The sequence below is a fragment of the Rhinatrema bivittatum genome, chromosome 2 (assembly GCF_901001135.1).
Source record: "Rhinatrema bivittatum chromosome 2, aRhiBiv1.1, whole genome shotgun sequence".
In the NCBI taxonomy this organism is placed as follows: domain Eukaryota; kingdom Metazoa; phylum Chordata; class Amphibia; order Gymnophiona; family Rhinatrematidae; genus Rhinatrema; species Rhinatrema bivittatum.
In genome coordinates this window covers 588,468,552-588,492,223 of record NC_042616.1, presented here as the reverse complement: position 1 = coordinate 588,492,223, position 23,672 = coordinate 588,468,552, and the positions used below count along the sequence as shown (strand labels likewise).

At 42.6% G+C, this 23,672-nt stretch overlaps 1 protein-coding gene across 8 annotated transcripts in view; it reads right to left on the bottom strand.

Moving 5' to 3' along the window:
* The window catches only part of LPIN2 (lipin 2), a 397,530-nt gene that overhangs the window by 54,350 nt on the left and 319,508 nt on the right, over nucleotides 1–23,672 (bottom strand). For 6 of the 8 annotated variants that reach the window (XM_029591076.1, XM_029591075.1, XM_029591073.1 and 3 more), the window contains 2 exons: nucleotides 19,326–19,412; nucleotides 18,428–18,580 (listed from right to left, as the gene is read on the bottom strand). In XM_029591076.1, the coding sequence (XP_029446936.1) occupies nucleotides 18,428–18,580; nucleotides 19,326–19,412 (240 nt within the window). The remainder of the gene's footprint in view (nucleotides 1–18,427; nucleotides 18,581–19,325; nucleotides 19,413–23,672) is intronic. The other 2 variants (XM_029591078.1, XM_029591080.1) reach the window with 1 other exon arrangement.

Sequence of the window (23,672 nt, the reverse complement as noted above, 5' to 3'; positions counted from 1 at the left end):
CCCACACTGACTAGCAGTGGTTTTGATGGACCCCTACTGAGTCTAACCTCCTCCAACACTTAAAGGTTCAAACAGAAAAGACTAGGAACTTGAAAATTAAAAAATGATCTGATCTGAAAAGCAAATGTACACTAGAAAGTAACAGGTCGAATGGGTGGAACCCTGGACTGGTCTGGCAGGACTCAAGGAAAGAAAATTAGCAGGTAAAAACCAAAAATTTTCCTTCTTTAATGGACCTCCAGACTAGTCTAGATGCATGGGATGTATCCAAGCCACCCTTATTCTAGGAGAGGATCTCATAAGCCTGTTCTCAAGATGCCCTCCCCAAAAAAGAAGTGTCTCTAGTCTGTAGATCCAATCTGAAATTTTTGGAAAAGGCATACAAAGAGGATCATGTTACTGCTTTGCATATCTCCTCTGGCGGATTAAATGCCATTTTTCTCACAAGGCCATCTATGCCCTATTGGAATGTGCCCTAAGCCCCTCAGACACCAAGTCCTTGGAAATATAAGCCAATCCAAACCTTAAGCCACATAGCTATTGTGGTTTTTGAGGCTGTCTCTCTTTCTGACCACTGAAGAGACTGAACAAATGATCTGACCTCCTAAAGGGATTTGTGCCTTAAGTTTCTGAGCAAAGCTCTACATTCAGCCAATAAGTGAAGCTCACCAAGACTCTAATGAATCATCCTCCTTAAATGCTGGCAAGTCCACCAACTGATTCAAATGAAAGGAAAAACCACTTCAGGCAAAAAGGAAGGTACCATCTCCAAAAACCTCATCTTTACACATTAAGGCGTGTAGTTCTGAAATACACCTTGCAGAACAAATTGCTATTGGGAATATTGATTTTAATTTTTGAACCCATCACAGGGCATCTGTTAAAGATCTAATGGAGATGTACAAAATGCTTGAAAAACCAAACTGAGATCCCAGGAGGGAATAGGTTTCTGGATTACTGGCTGCAGATTTTTTACTTCTTTCAAAAAGACAAACATCCAGGTGGACTACTAATGATATTCCCATTGCTGCCATAGTACCTTGAGGGAAGTTAGTGCCAGGTCGTTCTGATACCCGTTCTGCAAAAAAGACAGAATCAAAAGCGCTGAAGCATTAAAAGGAGAAACTCCTGCTTCAGAAAACCATATTTTAAAAAATCTTTCCAGACCCAGATATAAGCTAAGGTCATGGATTTCTTCCTTGCATGTAAAGCCTCAGCCTTCTCCTTTCAATAGTCAAGTTGCAAGATAAAAGAGCCTGATTCTACTACTAGTAAACACTTCTATAGTGTTACTCGACCTACGCAGCACTGTACAACATATTAGAAACCATTGATGCTCAGTAGAGCTTATAATCAAATCAAGACAAACATACAGGGTAAAAAACTTTTGGAATTTAATTATTAGAACACTAGTTAATTAATGAGGCTGTGAGCGGGACAATCAGAAGTTAAGATTTAAAAGCAGCCTTAAAAAGGTGGAGTTTTTAGAAGGGATTTAAATAAGGCAAGAGAGGAAGTTTGACAACGCACAATTAAGCTCTGGAGTTTGTTGCCAGAAAACGTGGTTAGGGCAGTAAGTGTAGTTGGATTTAAAAAAGATTTGGATAAGTTCATGGAGGACAGGTTCATTAACTGCTATTAATCAAGCTGACTGCTATTACTGGCATTAGAAGAATGGGATCTACTTAATGTTTCAGGTACTTGTAAACAGGATTAGTCACTGTTGGAAACAGGATGCTGGTCTTGATGGACCCTTGGTCTGACCCAGAATGGCAACTTATTGTGTTCTTATGACACACCAGCTCAACAAGTCTATTCCAAACAAATGGTGCAGCCTGGTGGAAAGCACGGAGTTGGGAATTGGCAGTAGAGGAGGAAGGCAAAGATAGGAGTGACTTACTAGATAAGTGGAGTACACAAGGAATGGTGTAGAGAGAGAGATGAGAAGTAGTGAGGATCTATAGCAGTGATTCCCAACCCTGTCCTGGGAACCCCCCTAGCCATTCGGGTTTTCAGGATATCCACAATGAATATGTACGAGAGAAAATTTGCATGTTATAGATAGAGGCAGTGCATGCACATTTTCTCTTGTGCATATTCACTATGGATATCCTGAAAACCTGACTGGCTAGGGGGTCCCCAGGAAAGGGTTGGGAATAGGGAGATGGTTGACAGGTAGGGTCCCAGTGAGGTTTTTTTTTTATTTTTTATAAGAAGTGGAATAATCACAGCATGTTTGAAGGCAGCAGGAACTGTAGCAGTGGAAAGTGATACTGAGGATGTAATAAAGGTAAAGGATGACTGTAGTGGAGATAGAGCTGAGGAACTGGCTGGGAACAGGGTCAGAGGAACAAGTAGTGAGTTTGGAGGAGGAGATAAGATGGGCAATTTCCTCCATTGTGACTTCAGAAAAGGAGAGATTGGAGGCAGCCAGGGGAAAGGTAGAGGAGGGTAAAGGTGACCTAGTTGAAAGCTCAAGACTAATTTTGTAAATCTTGTCATGGAAGTAGTCAGCCAAAGTCTGGGCAGAGAGTGAAGAGGGGGAGGGAGGTGAAGGAAGTCTGAGGAGGAAACAGTGTGGCAAAGCTACAGCAAGGGTTGGATGCAAGAGAGTTTGTCATATGAATGCAGTAGTTTTGGTTGGCAAGTGCAATTGTAGACTGGAAGGAAATCAACATGAATTTGAAATACATGAAATTTTCATAGGCATGGGATTTTATTCAGAGATGTTTTGCAGAGTGTAAACCATGGAAGAAATTTATAGGGGTGAGCAAAGGCTGGAGTTTGGTGTGCCTTACAGGATGGGTAAGAGAAGGGGGCAAGAGTATCTAAAGGAGAGGAGAGAATAGTCTATGAATAAACTTCATCATCAACTGACTCATACAATGCAGTGGAAAAAAAGGAGAAATAAAATAGCGGAGAGGATACAAGGGCAGACACCTTGGAGATTCCTGAAAATGTTGGTGGTGAATGAATGAGGCTGTGGAGGAGGGTGGTTTAGAGTCAAAATTATCAGATGATGGTCAGAGAAGAACAACTGAGGTAGAGAAGAACAACTGAGGAGGAGAAGTTAGAGACAAAAAAAGACTACATAAAGGCAGTGGCCATGCTTGTGAGCAGGGGCAGTAGAGCAGATTTGGAGATCAAATGAGGTGGTCAAGGAAAGGATTTTTGAGACATAGGAATCAGAGGGATCATCAACATGGAGGTTAAAGTTGCAAAGGATGAGGGGAGGGGAAGAAAGAAGAAATCCTAATCAGTCGTGAGAAAGAGGGGTGGATTTATCAGGGAGTTGATAAATTGACAGCTACCTGGAAAGGTAGTAGGGTGAATAAATGGATGGAGTGAGTCTTAAAAGGAAGAAAAAAGTGGAACTGAGGTGGAAGAAGGGGTTGAAACCTACAGGAGGAGGAAATCATTAGTTGACCACCACCATTACAGTCTACTTATGAGATGTATGGGAGAAAAGATAACCTCCAGGACAGAGAGCAGCAATTCAGGTCCCAGTCAAGGCAAGAAGATGAACAATATCGGATAAAGAGGACATGAATACGGCAAGCTTTCTGGAAAGAGTGGGCATTCCACAGGGAACATGCGAAAGGAAGAGAAGGAGAGAGGAAGAAGGGGAATAATGGTAAGACTGCAAGGGTAATGTTTGATATGCACCAATGGGGTGAAAGTTACCTTGGAGGGCCAGAATTGTGATTGATATCCCTGGCTAAGAGTACAAGGAGAAAGAGGAGGAGCAGGAAAATATGTAGAAGAGAAGCAGAGGTGTGATAAAGCAACAAGGATGAAATGCTGTCAGGGAGAGTGGAGATGGCTGAATAAGAGGTGAAAACTGTGACCGACATTCAAGAGTAGTGGACAGTGCAGATGACAGAATGGCAGATGAGATAAATAACATAGGGAATGGGGAAGGTGGACTTGGTTTTAGTAGTAGTTTGCAGCAGGGAATAAGAGGATTAGCATCAAAAAGAAAATGCAGTGGAGGATTAGGAAATAAAGAGAGGTCTGTAACCTCTCCAGTACCTGGCAAGTAGCTCAAGGAATGCAGGGTGGGAGAAGCTCAAGTCTGAGGTAGGATGTGGTGGCTTCTAGAGTTGACTACTGAGGCAGCTTGGAGAAGCATGCAGATGGGCTACAACTTCTCCCCGGCCAACTGCTCAAGGAGCTTGGGTTAGGAGCAGTTCAAGAGCAAGGTGGGTTGTGGTGACTTCTGGAACCTAGCACAGAGACAGTTGGGAGAAATATGTGGATGGGCTACAATCTCCTCCAGATCTTCCCTGAGAACCAGCCCTTATCATAATGGACAACCTCAGGGGTGGTCCTTCACCTTGAGACTCAAAAGGTCTGCATCCAGGAGCAACTGGGCCAATCTGGTGCCACAAGAATCACCTGGCCCTCTATCCTTTCTATCCTCTGAATTCTTCCTATCATCAGTCATCGTGGAAATACATAAAGAAGGATCCGAAGGGGCCATGGTTGACAAAGCAGCCACTCCTGAAAATATTGGCTCCCTTCTTCAACTGAAGAAGTCTGACCCCTTGGAATTCTTTGTAAGCCTTGATATCCAAGCTCAGTTCTTCTCAGGTCAAAGGCAGAGTCCAATGACTCCCACTACCCTCATCTAAGGTATGCTGGCTTAAAAAACCTGCTTGGATGTTTTCTTCTTTGGTGATATGAGCAGCTGAAAGTGCCTGCAGATATTTTCCCAGTTGAACAAAAGACCCACTTAGCTGGCCACCAGAAGACTTCTGGTGCCCCCTGGCTGTTCAGATATGCCACCACTGCAGCATTGTTGGAGAACACTTTTACTGCTCTCCCTGCTATCATCAGCAACATTTCCTGTAAAGCTCTTCTTATGGCTCTTGTTTTGAGCTGACTGGAGGGCCATAACACCTCTGCTGACTTTCAGTGCCTCTGGGCCAACCTGCCCTGGTAATGTGCTCCTCATCTGTTTAGAATGGCATCCGTTGTAATGTTCAAATTTGGAGTTTCCAAGTCCATTCCTTTGAACAGATTCCAAATGGAAAGCCACCAAGACAGGCTGGACATGGCCTCTGAAGGCAGTACCAGTTTCATCTTGCAATCCTGTGAGTCAGCCACCCAATGAATCAGACGTGATCTTTGTAATGGCTGCATGTGTGCTCTGGCCCTGTTATGACTGTTGCTGCCCGATGTCTCCACTCTGCCCTCCTTACCTCTCTGGCGAATCCTCCCGCGGTTGACGGACGTTTGGCTGCCGCGGCGTCTGCCTGCCATCCTCTCCAGCGTCCCCGGTCCGGCTTGGGCGCTTCCTCCTGCTGCCTTAGGGTGCGCGCGCCGCACGGCCCTGCTTCAAATACTTTCTTTGGTGCGAACCTTGGGGGCATCCCCCTGTGATGATGTCACGCATCCCGGATACAAAAAGCCTACACTACTGCTAGCTAATCGAGTTAGCAACAGGTATTCGTACTGGATCTCCTTACGGATGGGATTCACTCTCCGTAGCTAGCTACTCTGCCTCTCCATTATTGGACTTACTCTATTTGGGGTACCCGCTCCTCAGGGGCCTCTCTCTTCTCTTTCAGGTCACTGTCTGGAACCGGTACTCGCTCCTCGAGGTCCCATATTCCCAGACTCACTGCCTGAACATTACTTCTGCCTGGAAGATACCGCTGCCTACACCATCAGTAAGTTACCATCTACTTCTATCGGAGCTGTTCCCTGGAACCAGGTACTCGCTCTTCGAGGGCCTGCCTCTACTCCAGCTCCTGTGATTTCTACCGAGAGAAACCGCTGTGTGAGTACTCAACCAATGAGGCTCTATTCCAGAACCCTGCATATACTTCATTGTACTCACTATCTCAGTTTCTCTTCACCTCAGCACAGCTATTGTAGGATCGCTGTTACAGAGCCCTGAGGGACTACAAGCCCAGTCGGGCTTCATCGCTGCTCACTACTGCCACCTCTGGTGGCTCCTCAATACTGTTAATAAAAGATCTATCTGTGTTGTGTGTCCTAAGCTGAGCCTGACCTGTGGCCCCTCACGGGACTTCCCCCGTGGGCGTGGTCAGCAGCCACAGTGTCCAAGGGTCCACCCAAATCCTTACAAACAATAACAGGCCCACACTGGATCCAAGGCCATTGAAGTGGGGCCCAGCAGTTATAATTTTCCAGACCCTGGGAAATTTCAATCTCAATAGGTTCTGAATATGCATGATATTCTAGGAAATCCTTTCTGGCATCATAAAAACCTTGTCCTTTTGAGTGTCAAATTGAGCTCCCAGATACTCAAGGACCTGATACAGTACCAGCATGTGAATGGCAAAATGATTTACCTATTCCATGTCCCATATCAGATGGACTACTCAGGCAGTTGATTGCATGCAGTCCTCCACTGACTTTGCTTGAATTAGCCAATAAGGTATGGGTGAACCAGTACTCCTTCCTTGCGTAGAGTTGCCACTAATATCATAACTCTGGAAACTATTTTTGGGGCCATGACCAATCAAAATGGCAGCACACAAAAATAGAAGTGCCTCCTTAGGGTTGGAAATCTAAGAAATTTTGCAGTGGGCTGGTTGAATCTAAATATGTAAATCCAGGGATGTAAGAAACTTTTTTTTTCACAGCTACCATTACTGACCAAGGAGTCTCCATTCAGAAACTAGGTAACTTCAGAGCCTCATTTACCTGCTTAGGATCCAGGTTAGGTCTGAAGCTGCCCTCTTTGGAGACCATGAAGTAAAAAGAATACCTTCCTAATCCACATTCTTCTCTTGGTAGTGGAACCACAGTAGTAAACTGAAGAAGCTTCTCTAAGATCAACCTTACCTCCTCCCTCTTTTCTAGATAGTCATGTAGGTGTCCACCACCTGGCAAGAAAACTCTAAAGAGTAACACTCTCTCTTGTAATTGTGAGGACCCACTGATCCTCTGCTAGAGCAGCTTTTAAACTAGATCAAGGGGGAAAGCAGACAGTCACTCAGCTGTGCATGGTTCAGAGGAATGTATCTTTGAAAGATACTAATGAAACAGGAGAGTTACGACATCCCATCAGAGAAGTTCCAATAAAAACAAACGTAGTCCATGTGCCTATAAGTACCTGAGCTAAAGAATTCCAAATTATCCCTATCAACTGAAAAGCAGGTTGTTAATACAAACAAAAAACACGCTTTGAAAAGTCTGTATGCCAATGCCAGAAGTCTAGGATAACCAATGGGACAATGCTATATCAGGGTACAAATTATAATGCACTAATAGGGAGGATCAACTTGATGGGGGTGTGGCACTTTTTGTCCAGGAGGGTATAGAGTCCAATAGGATAAAGTTCATACAAGAGACTAAATGCTCAGTAGAATCTATATGGGTAGAAATCCCATGTGTGTTGGGTAAGAGTATAGTGATAGGAGTATACTACCATCCACCTGGCCAAAATAGTTAGACAGATGATGAAATGCTACGAGAAATCAGGGAAATGCAGTGATAATGGGAGATTTCAGTTACCCCAATATTGACTGGTAAATGTAACATCAGGACATACTAGAGACAAAGTTCCTGGATGGCTAGCGCAGGACCGCCCCCCCCCCGCCCCGGCCCCCCACCCCTCATTACCGCATTTTTCTAAAGTATCGCAGGCCTGCGATACTTTAGAAAATTAGGCCCTTAGTGTAGCTGGGTTCAAAAAAGGTTTGGATAAGTTCTTGGAGGAGAAGTCCATTAATGGCTATTAATCAAGTTTACTTAGGGAATAGCCACTGCTATTAATTGCATCAGGAGCATGGGATCTTCTTAGTGTTTGGGTAATTGCCAGGTTCTGACTCAGCATGGCAATTTCTTATGTTCTTACTTCACGGAGAAATTGGTTCAGGAACCAACGAGAGAGGGAGCTATTTTACATTTAATTCTTAGTGGAACGCAGGATTTTGTGAGAGGCAATGGTGGTGGGGGCCTCTTGGCAATAGTGATCATAAGTTGATCAAATTTGAGCTAATGACTGGAATTTGTTGCCAGAGGATGTGGTTAGTGCAGTTAGTGTAGCTGTGTTTAAAAAAGGTTAGGATAAGTTCTTGGAGGAGAAGTCCATTAACTACTATTAATCAAACTGACTTGGGGAATAGCCACTGCTATTACTGGCATCAGTAGCATGTAATCTACTTAGTGTTTGGTTTCTTGCCAGGTACTTGTAGCCTGGATTGGCCACTGTTGGAAACAGGATGCGGGGCTTGCTGGACCCTTGGTCTGACCCAGTATGGTAATTTATGTTCTTATGGGTTCACTTCATAAAACTGGGACAGCCATCTTCCAATTTCCTGTATCAGAGAGCGAGCCCCCTATCTCATTGGACCTCTTAGAACTCCCTGTGCTGGCCACACCTCACTCTTGGGCTCCTTTTTCCTCCTCAAAAGGACTGAGGCTGGCTTCCATTATGTGTGAAGATCCCACCCACCCCCCTTTTCTCAAATGATACTGCCTCACCTCCCTGAATCTGGACCCTTCCCTTGAGGCCTATCAGGTAATTTTTGATACTTAGATTCATCCAAATTCTTTACTAGATTCTCAAGGTCTTCTCAAACGAGAAGTTTCTTGCAAAAGGATAACCTAATTGTGCTTTGGAAGCCATGTCTGCAGACCAGTTACAAAGTCACAGCAATTATCTGGCTGCTACCAATGCCATCATTCCTCTAGCTGAGGTGACAATGAGATCATAAAGAATGTCTGCCACAAAATAGACTCAGATTCTTCTAGCCTCTCTGCCTCTTTTGTAATCAATTTCTTATCCACATTCCCCATAGGGCTATCAGACTCTTCACAAGACTGCTTAAGAATCATCTTTATCCACTTATCCAGTGCATCCTCTCTCAGTACCCTCTCCACTGCATTGGAATAGTGGTCTTTTTGGTAACAGCTGAAACTAATGCATCCATCTTTGGGAATTTCAGCTATTCCATTATTCATTTATTTAAACTAATTTATATTCTGCTGATCTGAAAATCTGGGCGATTACAATTCACATACATAATCTTGCAAGTGATATCAAACATGATATACAGAATAAAATAAAATTATACGGAAGCCAAGATGGTGGCATGACCTAGACACGCTGTGGCTGTGTGCTTTCCTTCGTTTACCTTTTATCAGATTTCTTTTGATATGTCTCCTCAAAGGAAGGGGAAAGTTTGTGTCTTTTCCTCCAAGACAGCTTTGATCTCCTAGACAGCAGCTTATTACCTCCTTCGTGTTTAAGAATCCTGCAGTTTTGAGGGATGCTGGAGACGCTACTGCAATTTTGGTCGAGGGAGCACTTGGATCACCAAGCAAAACATCGTTGAGCCCCCTTGATCTCTGACCCCCACTGTCAAAGCAACACTTTGACCGGTGCAGACTGCATGTGACACTGGGAAATTAAGTCATTGGTGCTCATGTGTTGGAGGGAGCCCAAGACTTGACATTGTTTAGAACAACTGGCGCCTTGGAGGAGCTGAAGCAAAACCAGCAAGGTGGATTTCAGCCTTCCCCTGCTAAGGCATTGAGCAAAGTTGGTTTGGCCTCTGCTGTCCGTATCCCAGCTTCGTTTCTGAGTATAACTACTATGATTTCCTCCTCCTCCACAACCGGGACTCCTAAACCTATGGTAGTGACGCTTGACTCTCTGGGATTTAATGTCCCACCATGGAAAGCTAATAACTGAGTGTTCTGCTAAAATTGCAGAATTTTCAAATGCATAGGGAGCAACTTAACGCAACAGAATTCTCAAGTTGGAAAATGAAATGCAAGATCTTTGATCTCTTAATTCTACCGTGATACAAGACCGGGGAATACTTTCAAGACGTATTGAATATTTGGAAAATTGGGGGGAGAGGCACCTCAATTTACACTTGCTTAACTTTCCTAGGGTGGTTGTTGAGCCTCGACGTTTGACACTTAGAAAATGTTGTATTGAAATTCTACATATGCTGGAAAAGAATATTCCCACTTTTAATAAAGTGTATTTTCTTCCCTCTAATCAATGGCTACTTCAGAATTCTGTTTCTTTTGAAACGTCTAATTTGACTAATTTCCTTGAAAGTTCTAACGTGGAAGTTTCTGAATGTTTAACTTTTTTGGTTTCCTTTTTTTCAGAATTTGATTTAAGTAATGTTTTGAAGCTGTACTTTCATAACTTGAATATTAATTTTCTAAGACAGCCAGTGAGGATATTTCCTGATATAGCCAGAACCACCCAGGAAAGGTTTCCCGATTATGCGATCTGAGCTTTTAGCATTTTGGGCTTCCTTTTTATTAAGGTAACCCTGCAAACGTATCGTTAAGTACAACCAGGAATGCAACTATTGAATCTTAACTTTAAATAACTGGAGACATACAGTAATTTTACTGCAGGAAATTATGCATCTGTGGGTTTTTCCTTTTTTTTCAATTGCCTATCATCTCCCTTTATTATTAAAGGCTTCCCTGGTTTACTTTTAGTTGGGTGGTGAGTGAAAAATGTTTGCAATTTTTTGTATAGATTTGAATGCTATGTTTTTTTCATTGTACCCCTCTGTTTTCTACAAAGTTTATTTTTCTACCTTTATAAATTGTAAACTTATAAAAATTTACACAAATAAAGCAACAAAACATCAAATAAAGGTTTGGAGAAATGAAAACAGTCAGCCAGCATAGACCAGCTTAAAAAAATGTGTTTTGAACAGCTTTCTGACGTGAAGAAAGTCTTCCTTTGACCTAATCTCTGTAGGAAGAGAGTCCCACAGCTCAGGACCAGCAATTTTAAAAACTCTTTCCATAATCTTTCATGTGAAGGGAGTAGAGCTCGGCCACAGCTCTGCCCACCCTCAAACCAGTATCTGGAGTAACCCAATCTGCAGTCACCAGAGCTTTCACTTACCTATGAAATAGGAATATCTTGGCTATATCTGGCTCTTCACATATGGGCCTCTTTGCCTAGCCTGAACTGGACTAGGAAGGGACCCCCATCTCCTGAAAGGGCTCCATACTTTAAACAAAAAGCCTAGTACATAAGCACCACAAACTCCAGTGAAAAAGGGGTCGAGGAAGGCTGAGAATCCAATCACTGGCTATTTGAGCCAACTTCCCTTCCTTTCTCAGTCTATCTTCCCAACAGGGGAGAAAACTGGGGGCTCAGTAAATCCTTCCTTGATATAGTTGCTGCTGCTAATAACTAAGATTGCCGCCGCCTCTGCGCTTGCAGGCTTCCCATACCAGGCGGGATCTTCAATGGAGCTATCATTTCTGTTCCATGGCATACCCCTGGCCATACCTTCCATGTTGGGGTTGGGGGGAGAAAGTACCTCACAGCCAAAACCTCTTGAACTTCTGTTCCTCCAATGCAGCCAGTCAAGATCTACAGAGCAGAGCTCCCATGCTGGCCCCCACGAAACATGGCCATTCCTGCTGAGCACAGGAAGCACTATCAGCCTCAGTGAGGACCCTCCAAAGGCCCTCCCCTCTCATGTCTGTGGACCCTTGACTCTCCCCTAGAAAGAAAAGGGTCTCAGGAGGAATTGCTGTTAAAGAAAAATACTTTTTTTTTTTAAAACACAACTTTACTGTTTCAGCCTTAGGCCCCAAATGTACAGGTTAACAAGAGAAGAAAACACTTCCCTAACCAGACTAGTCATGCAGTTCTCCACCCTCAGACCTTTTCTTCCAAGGGAACATGATAGGAGATAGGGTAAAAAAATAAACTGGGTCAGCTAGGTTTGCCCCTTTTCAGTCAGGCAATCAACAAAGAACAGACCTTCCAGGAGCCAATCATCCCCACAACTTCAGACTGCAAGTTCTACACCTCCACCATTTGCCGGAGACAGAAAAAAATACTAAGGAGCTGCAGGTCGCCCAGTATTCTATAAAGGGTGACAACAAAACAGTTCTGTCTATCTGTTGTAGGGGAGCAAAACCTATGCATTTGAATTGGTCTAGTGAAATATTAAAGAAAGGTAAGGTGATGGACACATGGAACAGCTTCTCAGGGGAGGTGGGAAGAGATCACAACAGTAACAGAATTCAAGAAAGCATGGGATCAGAACAATGGAGCATTAGTTGTGAAGACGAAAGGGTAAAGCCTGAGATCAGGTAGGCTCTACAGTATTGCATCCAGAATAGACAGACTGGATAGGCCTTGAAATCCATATGCCATCATTTCCTTTATTTCTATGAATTGCCTTCAATTATTAGAGAATGCACTTATTTGACATTGGTTTTAAATGCCTTTAGTGATCAAGTTCCATGAGGACTATATGGTACTTCCCAGATCAACTATGTTGGAATGTCTTTCTATCCCCTATAAGTACTAGACTCTGATTAACTACCATCCAAATTCTACATTCTCTGGATTTAAAACTAACTAACTATAAGCAGCATATGAAATTCTACTACTAGGCAAGGTACTACCAGTTTACACAGGCTGTTTCAATTTATGGTTCTTGTAAACTAAACTATTTTATCTTTAAATTGGCTAGGCCTTAATTTTAAAATAATACAAAAAAGATTAGGGGAAATTTATTTATTTAAAGCTTTTCTATACCGGCATTCATGATACAATCATATCATGCCGGTTTACAGATAACAAGGGGTGCAATAACTTTGTTCTTTTAACCAGTGCCAAGGAAGTAAAAAGTTACAATATAACAAGGTTGTTGAAACTGGGGGAGGAAGGAGACAGGGATAGACAAGAATTATATAATCTTTACAGAGATAGATTATTTACATTGTGCCGTAATGTCTCTTAATGGAAATTATTTACATTGTGCAGAAGGGTCTCTCAATTGTGCAGAAATGTGAGTATTTAGGTTGGTTGAGATTTGTCCGGTGCAGTACTACAAATGAAGCTGGATAAAGCTCACCACCACTGAAAGTGTGCTACACCGTTTTTAGTAATATTTTAATGGAATGAATAAAGTACTTTTTTTTTACACTTTTCTTTTGCATTTAAAATATAGAGTGCGCATTTATTATTATGAACTAATGTCCAAGTCTTTAAGTATGCTGACTTATAAAAATCATGTTGTTTTTTCTCTCTTTTGTACTAGGAGAGCAGGTTCACGTTATTGTTTTAACAACTTAAAATCGGCGGCGCAATAGTTCACTTACTTGCCGTTGAAACAACCCCACTCTCCACTCTTCGCCTGACACTGCCATCGTTTCAACGGCACTTCATCTGCTTCAGGGCTTGAGAGAGCTGCACAAACAGTTAAACTGTACCTTATAAGTTCACCAAAAGTAAAAGAGCTGAATGAATTAAAGTCAAATAAAATAGACTGTCAACTTGCTTTTTATTTGTAATTAGTCCGGGTGCAAGCCGCCATGTTGAAAACGTCTGCAGCATTTTACCTCACCATTTTATGTCTCAAGGGACCAATAACAGGAAACGCTCTAAACGATGTCATCTGTCACTGGGAAGAGTTTAAAAAAAAAAAAATGTTGCTTCTTGACCCTTGCACCGACTACCGAGGCTGAGCCTTCTAATAGGAAAAATGCTGAAGACTTGACCTGAAAATATGTGAAAATGAATGAAATACATGCCTTGTGTTATTCTCTCTACTTTTTATAGGATATTAAAACAGAACAGAGTTATGTTTGTATGATGTCTCTTATTACTTGAAAAAAGTTCTAAATATTTATTGAAGAACAGTGTCAATAAAGGTGACTTTATATCCTGGTTTCTACTCAGATGAACATGTGTAACTTGAAAAAAATACCTAAATCGATATCAAAACTATCTCAGAAAAAGTGCACCCATTTGATTTCTTTATTAAGGCCCTTACGGCAAACTATTTTCCATTTGTAAATGAAACGTTGTTCTAATTGTAATAGCTTTAAATTAAAATCACCTCCATGGGGAGAATGATGCAGTTGGATGAGGCATGCTGTTTGTAATTCCTCTATTGTATGAGATGCCTCTATCCAATGAACTACCAAAGGTGCATCCAGTTTTTGCCTGCAAATGCAACTGAGGTGTTCTTGTATCCATGTCTGAAACTTGTCGTCTTCTTTCCCAAGTATAGAAGATCACAGGTACATTTCACTAAGTATATGACCCCTTCCGAGATATAAGAATGATTGAGAAAATTTAAAAGGCTTTCAATGTGCAAGTTTTAGTTCTACTCCCTGCTTTGTATGCTTGCAAATGTTACAATGTCCACATGACCGGTTAGCCTGACTTCAGTGCCAGGAAAAATAGTGGAAAGTGTTCTAAACATCAAAATCACAGAACATATAGAAAGTCATGGTTTAATGTTTAATGGAATGTTTAATGGTACAAAGTCTAATGGAATGTCTAATGGAATGTTTAATGGAACAAAGTCAGCATGGCTTTACCCAGGGCAAGTCTTGCCTCACAAATCTGCTTCACTTTTTTGAAGGAGTTAATAAACATGTGGATAAAGGTGAACCGGTAGATGTAGTATACTTGGATTTTCAGAAGGCGTTTGACAAAGTTCCTCATGAGAGGCTTCTAGGAAAAGTAAAAAGTCATGGGATGGAGGCGATGTCCTTTCGTGGATTGCAAACTGGCTAAAAGACAGGAAACAGAGAGTAGGATTAAATGGACAGTTTTCTCAGTGGAAGGGAGTGGACAGTGGAGTGCCTCAGGGATCTGTATTGGGACCCTTACTTTTCAATATATTTATAAATGATCTGGAAAGAAATAAGACGAGTGAGATAATCAAATTTGCAGATGACACAAAATTGTTCAGAGTAGTTAAATCATAAGCAGATTGTGATAAATTGCAGGAAGACCTTGTGAGACTGCAAAATTGGGCATCAAAATGGCAGATGAAATTTAATGTGGATAAGTGCAAGGTGATGCATATAGGGAAAAATAACCCATGCTATAATTACACAATGTTGGGTTCCATATTAGGTGCTATAACCCAAGAAAGAGATCTAGGCGTCATAGTGGATAACACATTGAAATCGTCGGTTCAGTGTGCTGCGGCAGTCAAAAAAGCAAACAGAATGTTGGGAATTATTAGAAAGGGAATGGTGAATAAAACGGAAAATGTCATAATGCCTCTGTATCGCTCCATGGTGAGACCGCACATTGAATACTGTGTACAATTCTGGTTGCCGCATCTCAAAAAAGATATAGTTGCGATGGAGAAGGGTACAGAGAAGGGCAACCAAAATGATAAGGGGAATGGAACAGCTCCCCTATGAAGAAAGACTAAAGAGGTTAGGACTTTTCAGCTTGGAGAAGAGACGACTGAGGGGGGATATGATAGAGATGTTTAAAATTATGAGAGGTCTAGAACGGGTAGATGTGAATCGGTTATTTACTCTTTCGGATAGTAGAAAGACTAGGGGGCACTCCATGAAGTTAGCATGGGGCACATTTAAAACTAATCTGAGAAAGTTCTTTTTTACTCAACGCACAATTAAACTCTGGAATTTGTTGCCAGAGGATGTGGTTAGTGCAGTTAGTATATCTGTATTTAAAAAAGGATTGGATAAGTTCTTGGAGGAGAAGTCCATTTCCTGCTATTAAGTTCACTTAGGGGTAGATTTTCAAATAGCGCGAATTGGCCTACTTTTGCTGGCGCATCAGGCGCAAGCAAAAGTAAGCTGGATTTTAGTAGATACGCGCGGAGCCGCGCGTATCTGCTAAAAACCTGGATCGGCGCGCGCAAGGCTTTTGATTTTGTATAGCTGGCGTGCGCCGAGCCACGCAGCCTACCCCCGTTCCCTCCGAGGCCGCTCCGAAATCGGAGCGGCCTCGAAGGGAACCTCCTTTTGCCCTCCCCTTCCCCTCCCTAACCCACCCACCCGGCCCTGTCTAAGCCCCCCCCTTACCTTTGTCGGGGTATTTACGCCTCCCTCCGGGAGGCGTAAATCCCCGCGCGCCAGCGGGCCTCTTGCGTGCCGGGACGCGACCTGGGGGCGGGTACGGAGGGCGCGGCCATGCCCCCGGACCGCCCAGCGCCGTAGCCACGCCCCCGTACCCGCCCCCAAAACGCTGCCGACATGCCCCCTAAACGCCGCAATGACCGGGCCCGCCCCCCGACACGCCCCCCTCGGAGAACCCCGGGACTTACGCGAGTCCTGGGGCTCTGCGCGCGCCGGTAAGCCTATGTAAAATAGGCTCACCGGCACGCAGGGCCCTGCTCGCCTAAATCCGCCCGGATTTGGGCGGATTTAGGCGAGCAGGGCTCTGAAAATCCGCCCCTTAGAGAATAGCCACTGCCATTAGCAATGGTAACATGGAATAGACTTAGTTTTTGGGTACTTGCCTGTTTCCAACAGTGGCCTGGATTGGCCACTGTTGGAAACAGGATGCTGGGCTTGATAGACCCTTGTCTGACCCAGTATGGCATTTTCTTATGTTCTTATGAGAAAAACCCTTTAATAGTATCAGGAACATGATTGTGATCAGATATGTAATGAGCCGAATGGACCAACTGGTCACGGAGGTGCTGGGCTCTAGTGAGAGCAAAAGTGAGTGGTTGATGAAAAACTGGATGAATACTAAGAACCTACCAGTATTTCTTAATGCTTGATATAAGTGTGTGTGTGTGTGTGTGTGTGTGTGTGTGTGTGTGTGTGGAGTATACGGTAACAAAATTTTTTTGTTCTGTGTCCTTTAACAATGGAGACGGCCCATCATGCTCTTTTGCAAGCTTTATTAATGATGTGATTGGGGTAACCATGTTCTCTGAAATGTTGTTTCATGTTAGCTGCTTGTATTTTAAATTACTCTACTGTAGAGCAGAGGTGTCTCAGGTGCAAGAATTGGCCTATAGGTAAGTTGTCTCTAAGGTGCCTGGGACAGAAACTTCTATATTGAAGTAAAGTGTTCTGGTCAATTGCCTTTCAATGTATGGAAAAAGAAACATTTTTCTAAACAAACTTTAATATCTAGGAACAATACCTGTTATTTACTCGAGGTGAAAGTGAAATGTAGATTAACATCTCATGTGTTCAGCCATGACATATATTCCTGTAACCCCGATGCATTCCCCGTCCACAACATAAATATGTCATCTATATACCATTAATAATCAAGCTATGTTTGCTTGGCTTAAATGTTTCAGCGATTGGGCTAAGTATTCTTTTCTTAACAATTTTTGTTTAGAATGTGGGAATTTTGACATTTTTGTGGGCGTTTTTGAAAAAACATTTGGTAGTTAAAAAACGTTTGTTATAAAAAATATTTTTTGGGAATAAAAATTTATTAAAAGTAATGTTTTTGGCAAATGACAATAAATGATTGAAACTCTGAAGGCTGAATACAACTTGCGGCCCATTGTGCGGCGAGAGGCTGCAGATTAAAATATGAGAGCTGTCTTTATGATATTGTCATTTACGATTTGAAAAATTTGAAAAATTTTTATGTTTGTGTGATTGGACTGTGATCCTTTTCCCTCTCTATGTGTTTTGATTATTGATCATTTTGAGAGGTGGCTTGCTTCTGGTTTTTGTGATTATTGATCTATATATCATTTCCAGAGTTTGATGTAATCTTTGTATGGATAAGTAGAAAGCCATTTTTTCTCAATGTCACCAACGTATAGATTAGCAAGATCAGGGACCATAGAGGCCCCCATAGCGGCAGTTTTTTTTTAAAAAACTCTTCCCGGTGACAGATGACATCATTTACAGCCTTTCCTGTTATCGGTCCCTTGAGACATAAAATGGTGAGGTAAGACACTGCAGACATTTTCAAAATGGCGGCGTGCACCCGGACTAATTACAAATAAAAAGTTGATAGTTGGTCTATTTATTTGAATTTAATTCATTCAACTCTTATACTTTTGGTGAACTTATAAGGCACGGTTTAACTTTTTGTGCAGCTCTCTCAACCCCCTGAAGCAGACAGAGTGCTGTTGAAACGCTGGCGGTGTCAGGTGAAGAGTGGAGAGCGGGGTTGTTTCAACGGCAAGTAAGTGAACTATTTCGCCGATTTTAAGTTGTTAAAACAATAACCGAGAACATACTTTCCCTATTAGAAAAGACAGAAAGAGAAAGCAACATGGTTTTATAAGTCAGCATGCTTAAAGACCTGGACATTAGTTCATAATAATAAATGCACACTCCATATTTTAAATGCAAAAGAAAAGTATAAAAAAAGTTAAAAAAAAATGGTACCTTATTCATTCCATTAAAATACTATTAAAAATGGTCTAACAAACTTTCAACGGTGGTAAGCTTCATCCACCTCTGTTTCTAATACTGCAACGGACAAAACTCGACCAACCCAAATACTCACATTTCCCCTAATCCTTTGTGTGTGATTTTATATTGTAAGCTGGGGATTGTTTCAGAGGCTTGTTTGGTTACTTAGTAGGCCTTAATTTCAACAGATGTTCTCTTTTGTTATATATTTTGAAAATAGCGGCAGTCAATACATTCATTCAAATTTTTCAACTCCACTGACAGTTATCAAAAACCATACCAATGGCACAGCTCTGTGTACAATTATACATACCTATGGAAGGCAGAGAACAAGCTGCTGGGAGACAACAGTAGGGGACCCCTTGGAAGGATAGTTCCTTTGTCATTGACCCAGTGCAGGTACCCTCTGGTCATATCTGCCATTCCAATTGCACGAGCAGAACAGTACAGAAATTTATATCCATTCCTAAAGAGGAACCCAACCCCCACAAAAAAAAACCCCCACACACATTATCACCTGTAGCATAAATAAATCCAATAATCGTACAAGGACTAAAACACTCATACAGAAGGAGAAAAATGTTATTCAGTTACAACATCCTGAACAAATATTTAAATTACAATAGAGTTCCTCCTAAATCCCACCAAATCCTTGACTTTTGCATTGGCATTCAATTAGTGTCTGCCAAACATGAAACTTATGACAAGAAATTTATTCTCCACAGAGAAACAGTAACCCTATTTGTGCAATTGATTCTGACATACTACAAACAGAACAGTATAAGTTTTCATAAAGTTATCAACATATTAAAATAAAGCTCATCCGGGTTTCCCAATGACGTAGATGCGATAGTAAGAAACAGGATGCTCAGGGTTATAAAGCTTCTCACTTCTAAGATAGCACTTAAAGCTAACCCACATTACCTTTGGCTAAAATAATTTCTTCTGGCTCATCTGAAATGGGTTGATAGCATGGCATCTTTCATGAATATTAAAACTAAACTGGCTAATGAAAACAAAATAGGAATTTATATGTTTAGTCACTCATTAGCATAACAAATAGTTCATCTTCTTATGCCAACAGCGAGTAAACTGTTTCCCAAGCAAATACACTAAGTGGAGCTGCTCAACTAAATTAAATATAGTATTGCTGTTAAGTTACTTGGAGGATAACACCAGATACACTTTAGCACGAATGGTTAGATACATACTCGTTTATGGAATGGTAAAGTTTTGCAATGCCTTGATGTGTCCAGTCTTTGCCCAGTTGTGGAAGAATCTGCCCTAATGCATCAGACCTAAAGGGAACAACAAAAGTACAAAAGTCTAGTAAATACTGGTAGTCAGAACATAGCAATAACCAGCTGCATAAACATGCTACTAGGCATGAAGAATGGCCTAGTGGTTACAGCAAGGGAAACAATGGTTCAAGTTGCAGTTCTCCCAATGACACTTCTTGAGACTTTGAGCAAGTCACTTTATCTCAGTTTGAAAGCTTTTAGGAGCAGGAACTTTCTGTACCCTGAATACTTATCCCACTATATAGTGCTGCATATGTCTAGTAGCACTATCAAAATGGTAAGTGGTAGTATCATTAAATTGCACTAGTCAACATATCAATGAGGAACTGCAATATCAAGTATGCATAGTCTCAAAAATATACAAAAAGACATACCACATCAAAAAATGATAAAGTGAAGGACACCTAACAATCCCAATGTATTATGTCTTTTCATGGTATTAACGGACAAAATTATAGGCAGCTCACTAAATTAAGAGGAAGAGAGAAGCGAAGCTAGAATACAGCTCAGTCATTAGCTCCCCAGTTTATTTTTTCTTTTTGTTGTTGTTCAAATCAATCAATTGCAAGGGCAAAGAGCTCTTGATCCACCAAGGTCACTTTATCTGCAATATCATGTATAAAACTAAGGGCGCCACCAGAATCTCTACCCCTAGGCTGAAAGGCATGAAGTAGTCACTTAAATGATTCTCCCTGTCCTTTCTGAACCAAGTGTCAATCAAGAGGAAGAGTGCTAGTCTCCATCCTGATCAGTTCCCTACAGGCAGTGCAACAATTGCCTGAATCCTTGAAAAATAGATAAACAAGCAGTAATTGTAATTATTTTGATGTGTCAGCAGCTGCTGACTAAGTAATACATACTATCATATTACTGCCTTTGAAAGAAATCAGGATAGGAGAAGTGGTTCTGGACTGGTTCTGTTCATTTTCTGCCAATTGCTTTCAGCAGATTCATGTAGGCCAAAGATCCTCTGACTAGTTTCCCATTGTTTCAGGTGTGTCACAAAGATCTGCCTCTCGGCTTCCCTATTTAAAGTATATATGTGTCCATTATGTATACTATTGCAGTCAATTGGTATGTTGAAGATAACATGAAAGAGTGTGGGTTTAGGAAAGGTCAGGGAATGGAGTCATTACTGGTTTCCGTCACTGACTCTCTATTATGGGAGTTGGACCAGTTGATGGTAGTTTTATTGGATATATCCTCTTCATTTGACTCCCTGTCCATAAGATTGTGTTAAAAATTAGTGGAGGTTGGAACTAGGGGTGTTGTTCTTCATTGGTTTTGTTCATTTCTGGAGTATCGGTGACAACAGGTTTGCACAAAGGGTTTTAGTTCATCCTAAGCCTCAGAAGATGAAGGGGTACCTCAAGGATCATTCTTATCACCAGAACTTTTTAATCTTTATTTGCTCCCCTGTGCAGTATGCTGCAAAATCTAGGAGGTTTTTTTTTCCATGGCTTATGCTGATAACATTTAGAAGGTTTTTCTGTTGGAAGGGATGTAAATGATACTTTAATAAATAAAGTATTTTAAGATAGGTGAAGGTCTGGATGCAATGCAACTGTTTGTTGTTAAATGTATCAAAGACCGGGGTCCTCCAAATTTCTAGGAGCATTACAGTTAGTTTTCCCACCCATCTATTTTTAGATAATCTTACCCTCCCTGTTCAGTCATTGATAAAAAATTTGGGAGTTTTAGTAGATAAGGAATTTTCCTTCTGGGAGCAGTTGCGGGTGGTGGTACAAGCGGGATTTTTTAAACTTTGGAAATAAAGAAGGTTCAAATATATTTTAGGTAAGGGAGCTTTTAGGATAGTAAAACAGGTGTTTGTTTTTCCAAGCCTTGACTATTGAAATGCCCTATATATAGTTTTACCAAAATTTCATCTTAGGGCATTGCAATTAGTTTTAAATGCAGCCACCAATTTATTGACCAGAGCCCCTTTAAAGGACCATACTACCCCAGTGTTGAAAGCTTTACATTGGCTTCTGGTTAATCAAAAAACGACATTTAAAATATCATAATCGAGATTCACGGGGAGGGCCAAGATTACCTGAAGACTGTGGTTTCTAAATATTATATGTTCCTAATAGGTATTTAGGTTCACGAGAGGCCTCCGTTGTCATTCCCTGGAGTGGCTATGGCCAGACTGCAGGAAACAAGGAACAGGACTTTTTTGTATGTAGCACACTTGTGTGGAATTCCTTCCGGAAATATCCAACACACACGCAGAGAAAATAAGAAAATTAGGTCTTACCTTAGTTAATTTTCGTTCCTGTAGTACCACGGATCAGTCCAGACTCCTGGGTTTTGCCCCCTCTAGCAGATGGAGACAGAAGTTTACACACTAAAACTCCGCCTTAACTAGGCTGGTGCTACCTACAGTCTGGAAGTCTTACTTAATGTCAAAGCAGATGAAGCCCCAATACAACATCAAACGAACTATATACAGTAACCTAACAACCAAAACCACTGGCTCAACAACACCCCCAAATGGGACCAGAACCCGAGCCAACGATAACAAATAGATAGAAAAGACTCAGAAAAGGACAGAGAGACAGCCCCTCAAACACACCGGACTCTCCCTCCTTACTGCAGATCGAACGGGTGGGACTCTGGACTGATCCGTGGTACTACAGGAACGAAAATTAACTAAGGTAAGACCTAATTTTCTTTTCCCTGTACGTTCCCGGATCAGTCCAGACTCCTGGGATGTACCAGAGCTACCTTATATAGGGTGGGATCCGGAGAGTCCCGCTCTTAGCACCCCTGCTCCGAAACTGCCGCTACCTGGAGCATGCACATCCAGGCGATAATGACGAGCAAATGTATGCAATGATTTCCAGGTTGCCGCTCTACAAATTTCTTCCGCAAACACCTGGTTGCACTCCGCCCAGGAGGCAGCTTGAGAACGCGTGGAATGGGCCTTTAGTCCCGCAGGGGTAGACTTGCCCTGCAGAAGATACGCCGAACTAATTGCCTCTTTCAACCAACGGGCAATAGTAGTCTTGGACCCCGCCTGGCCGCGACGAGGACCGCCCCACAGCACAAAAAGATGGTTGGACATCCGAAAGGCATTCGTCACCTCCAGATAACACAACAGTGCCCTTCTCACGTCCAACCGACGTAAGTACCCAAGACTAGGATGTGACTTATCCGTCTCTGGAAACGAAGGCAAGTCCACCGTCTGATTAAGATGAAACGCAGACACCACTTTAGGCAAGAAGGAAGGCCAGTACGAAGTGAAACTCCCGATTCCGTAATCCGTAAAAAGGGTTCCCGACAAGACAAGGCTTGAAGCTCCGACACCCTTCTCGCCGACACAATCGCCACCAAAAAGACCACCTTCAGAGTCAGATCCTTCACTGTAGCTTTGCGGATAGGCTCGAAGGGAGCGGTACACAAAGCCTTCAGAACCAAATTCAGATTCCAGGATGGACAAGGGGAACGGAACGGAGGACGTAAGTGTTTAGCCCCTCGGAGGAAACGAACGACATCCAGATGCGAGGATAAAGACATTCCTTGGATCTGACCCCGCAACAAGGCAAGAGCCGCCACTTGCACCCGAAGAGAACTGCAAGACAACCCCTTGGACAAACCATCCTGGAGAAAACGTAACACCTCCGGCACCGAGGCCCGCGTGGGTCTTAGATCCTGTGCAATGCACCACGTCTCAAACACCTTCCAGACTCGCACATACGCTAGGGACGTGGAAGCCTTGCGAGACCACAACAGAGTCGCGACCACCACATCCGAATACCCCCTGGCCTTCAGCCTACGCCTCTCAAAAGCCATGCCGCTAGACAAAAGCATTCGACCTGGTCGAAACAAATGGGACCCTGATGTAGTAGGTCCGGCACATACGGGAACCGGATGGGGTCCTCCAACGTCAAGTTCTGGAGATCCGCGAACCAAGGACGCCGCGGCCACTCAGGTGCGACTAGTACCACAGGCGATGGATGAAGCTCTATGCGCCATAGCGTCCGTCCGATGAGCGGCCACGGAGGGAAGACATAGAGGAGCACCTCCGGCCAGGGCAACGCCAGAGCATTGACGCCTTCCGCCCCTGTCTCCCGGTGGCGAGCAAAGAATCGCGGAGCCTTGGCATTCTTGAATGTCGCCATCAGATCTAGAACCGATGTCCCCCTCCTGGCACAAATGAGCTGAAACGCTACGTCCGCGAACTCCAACTCGCCGGGATCCAGCCGATTGCGACCGAGGAAATCCGCCTGAACGTTTTCTACTCCTGCAATG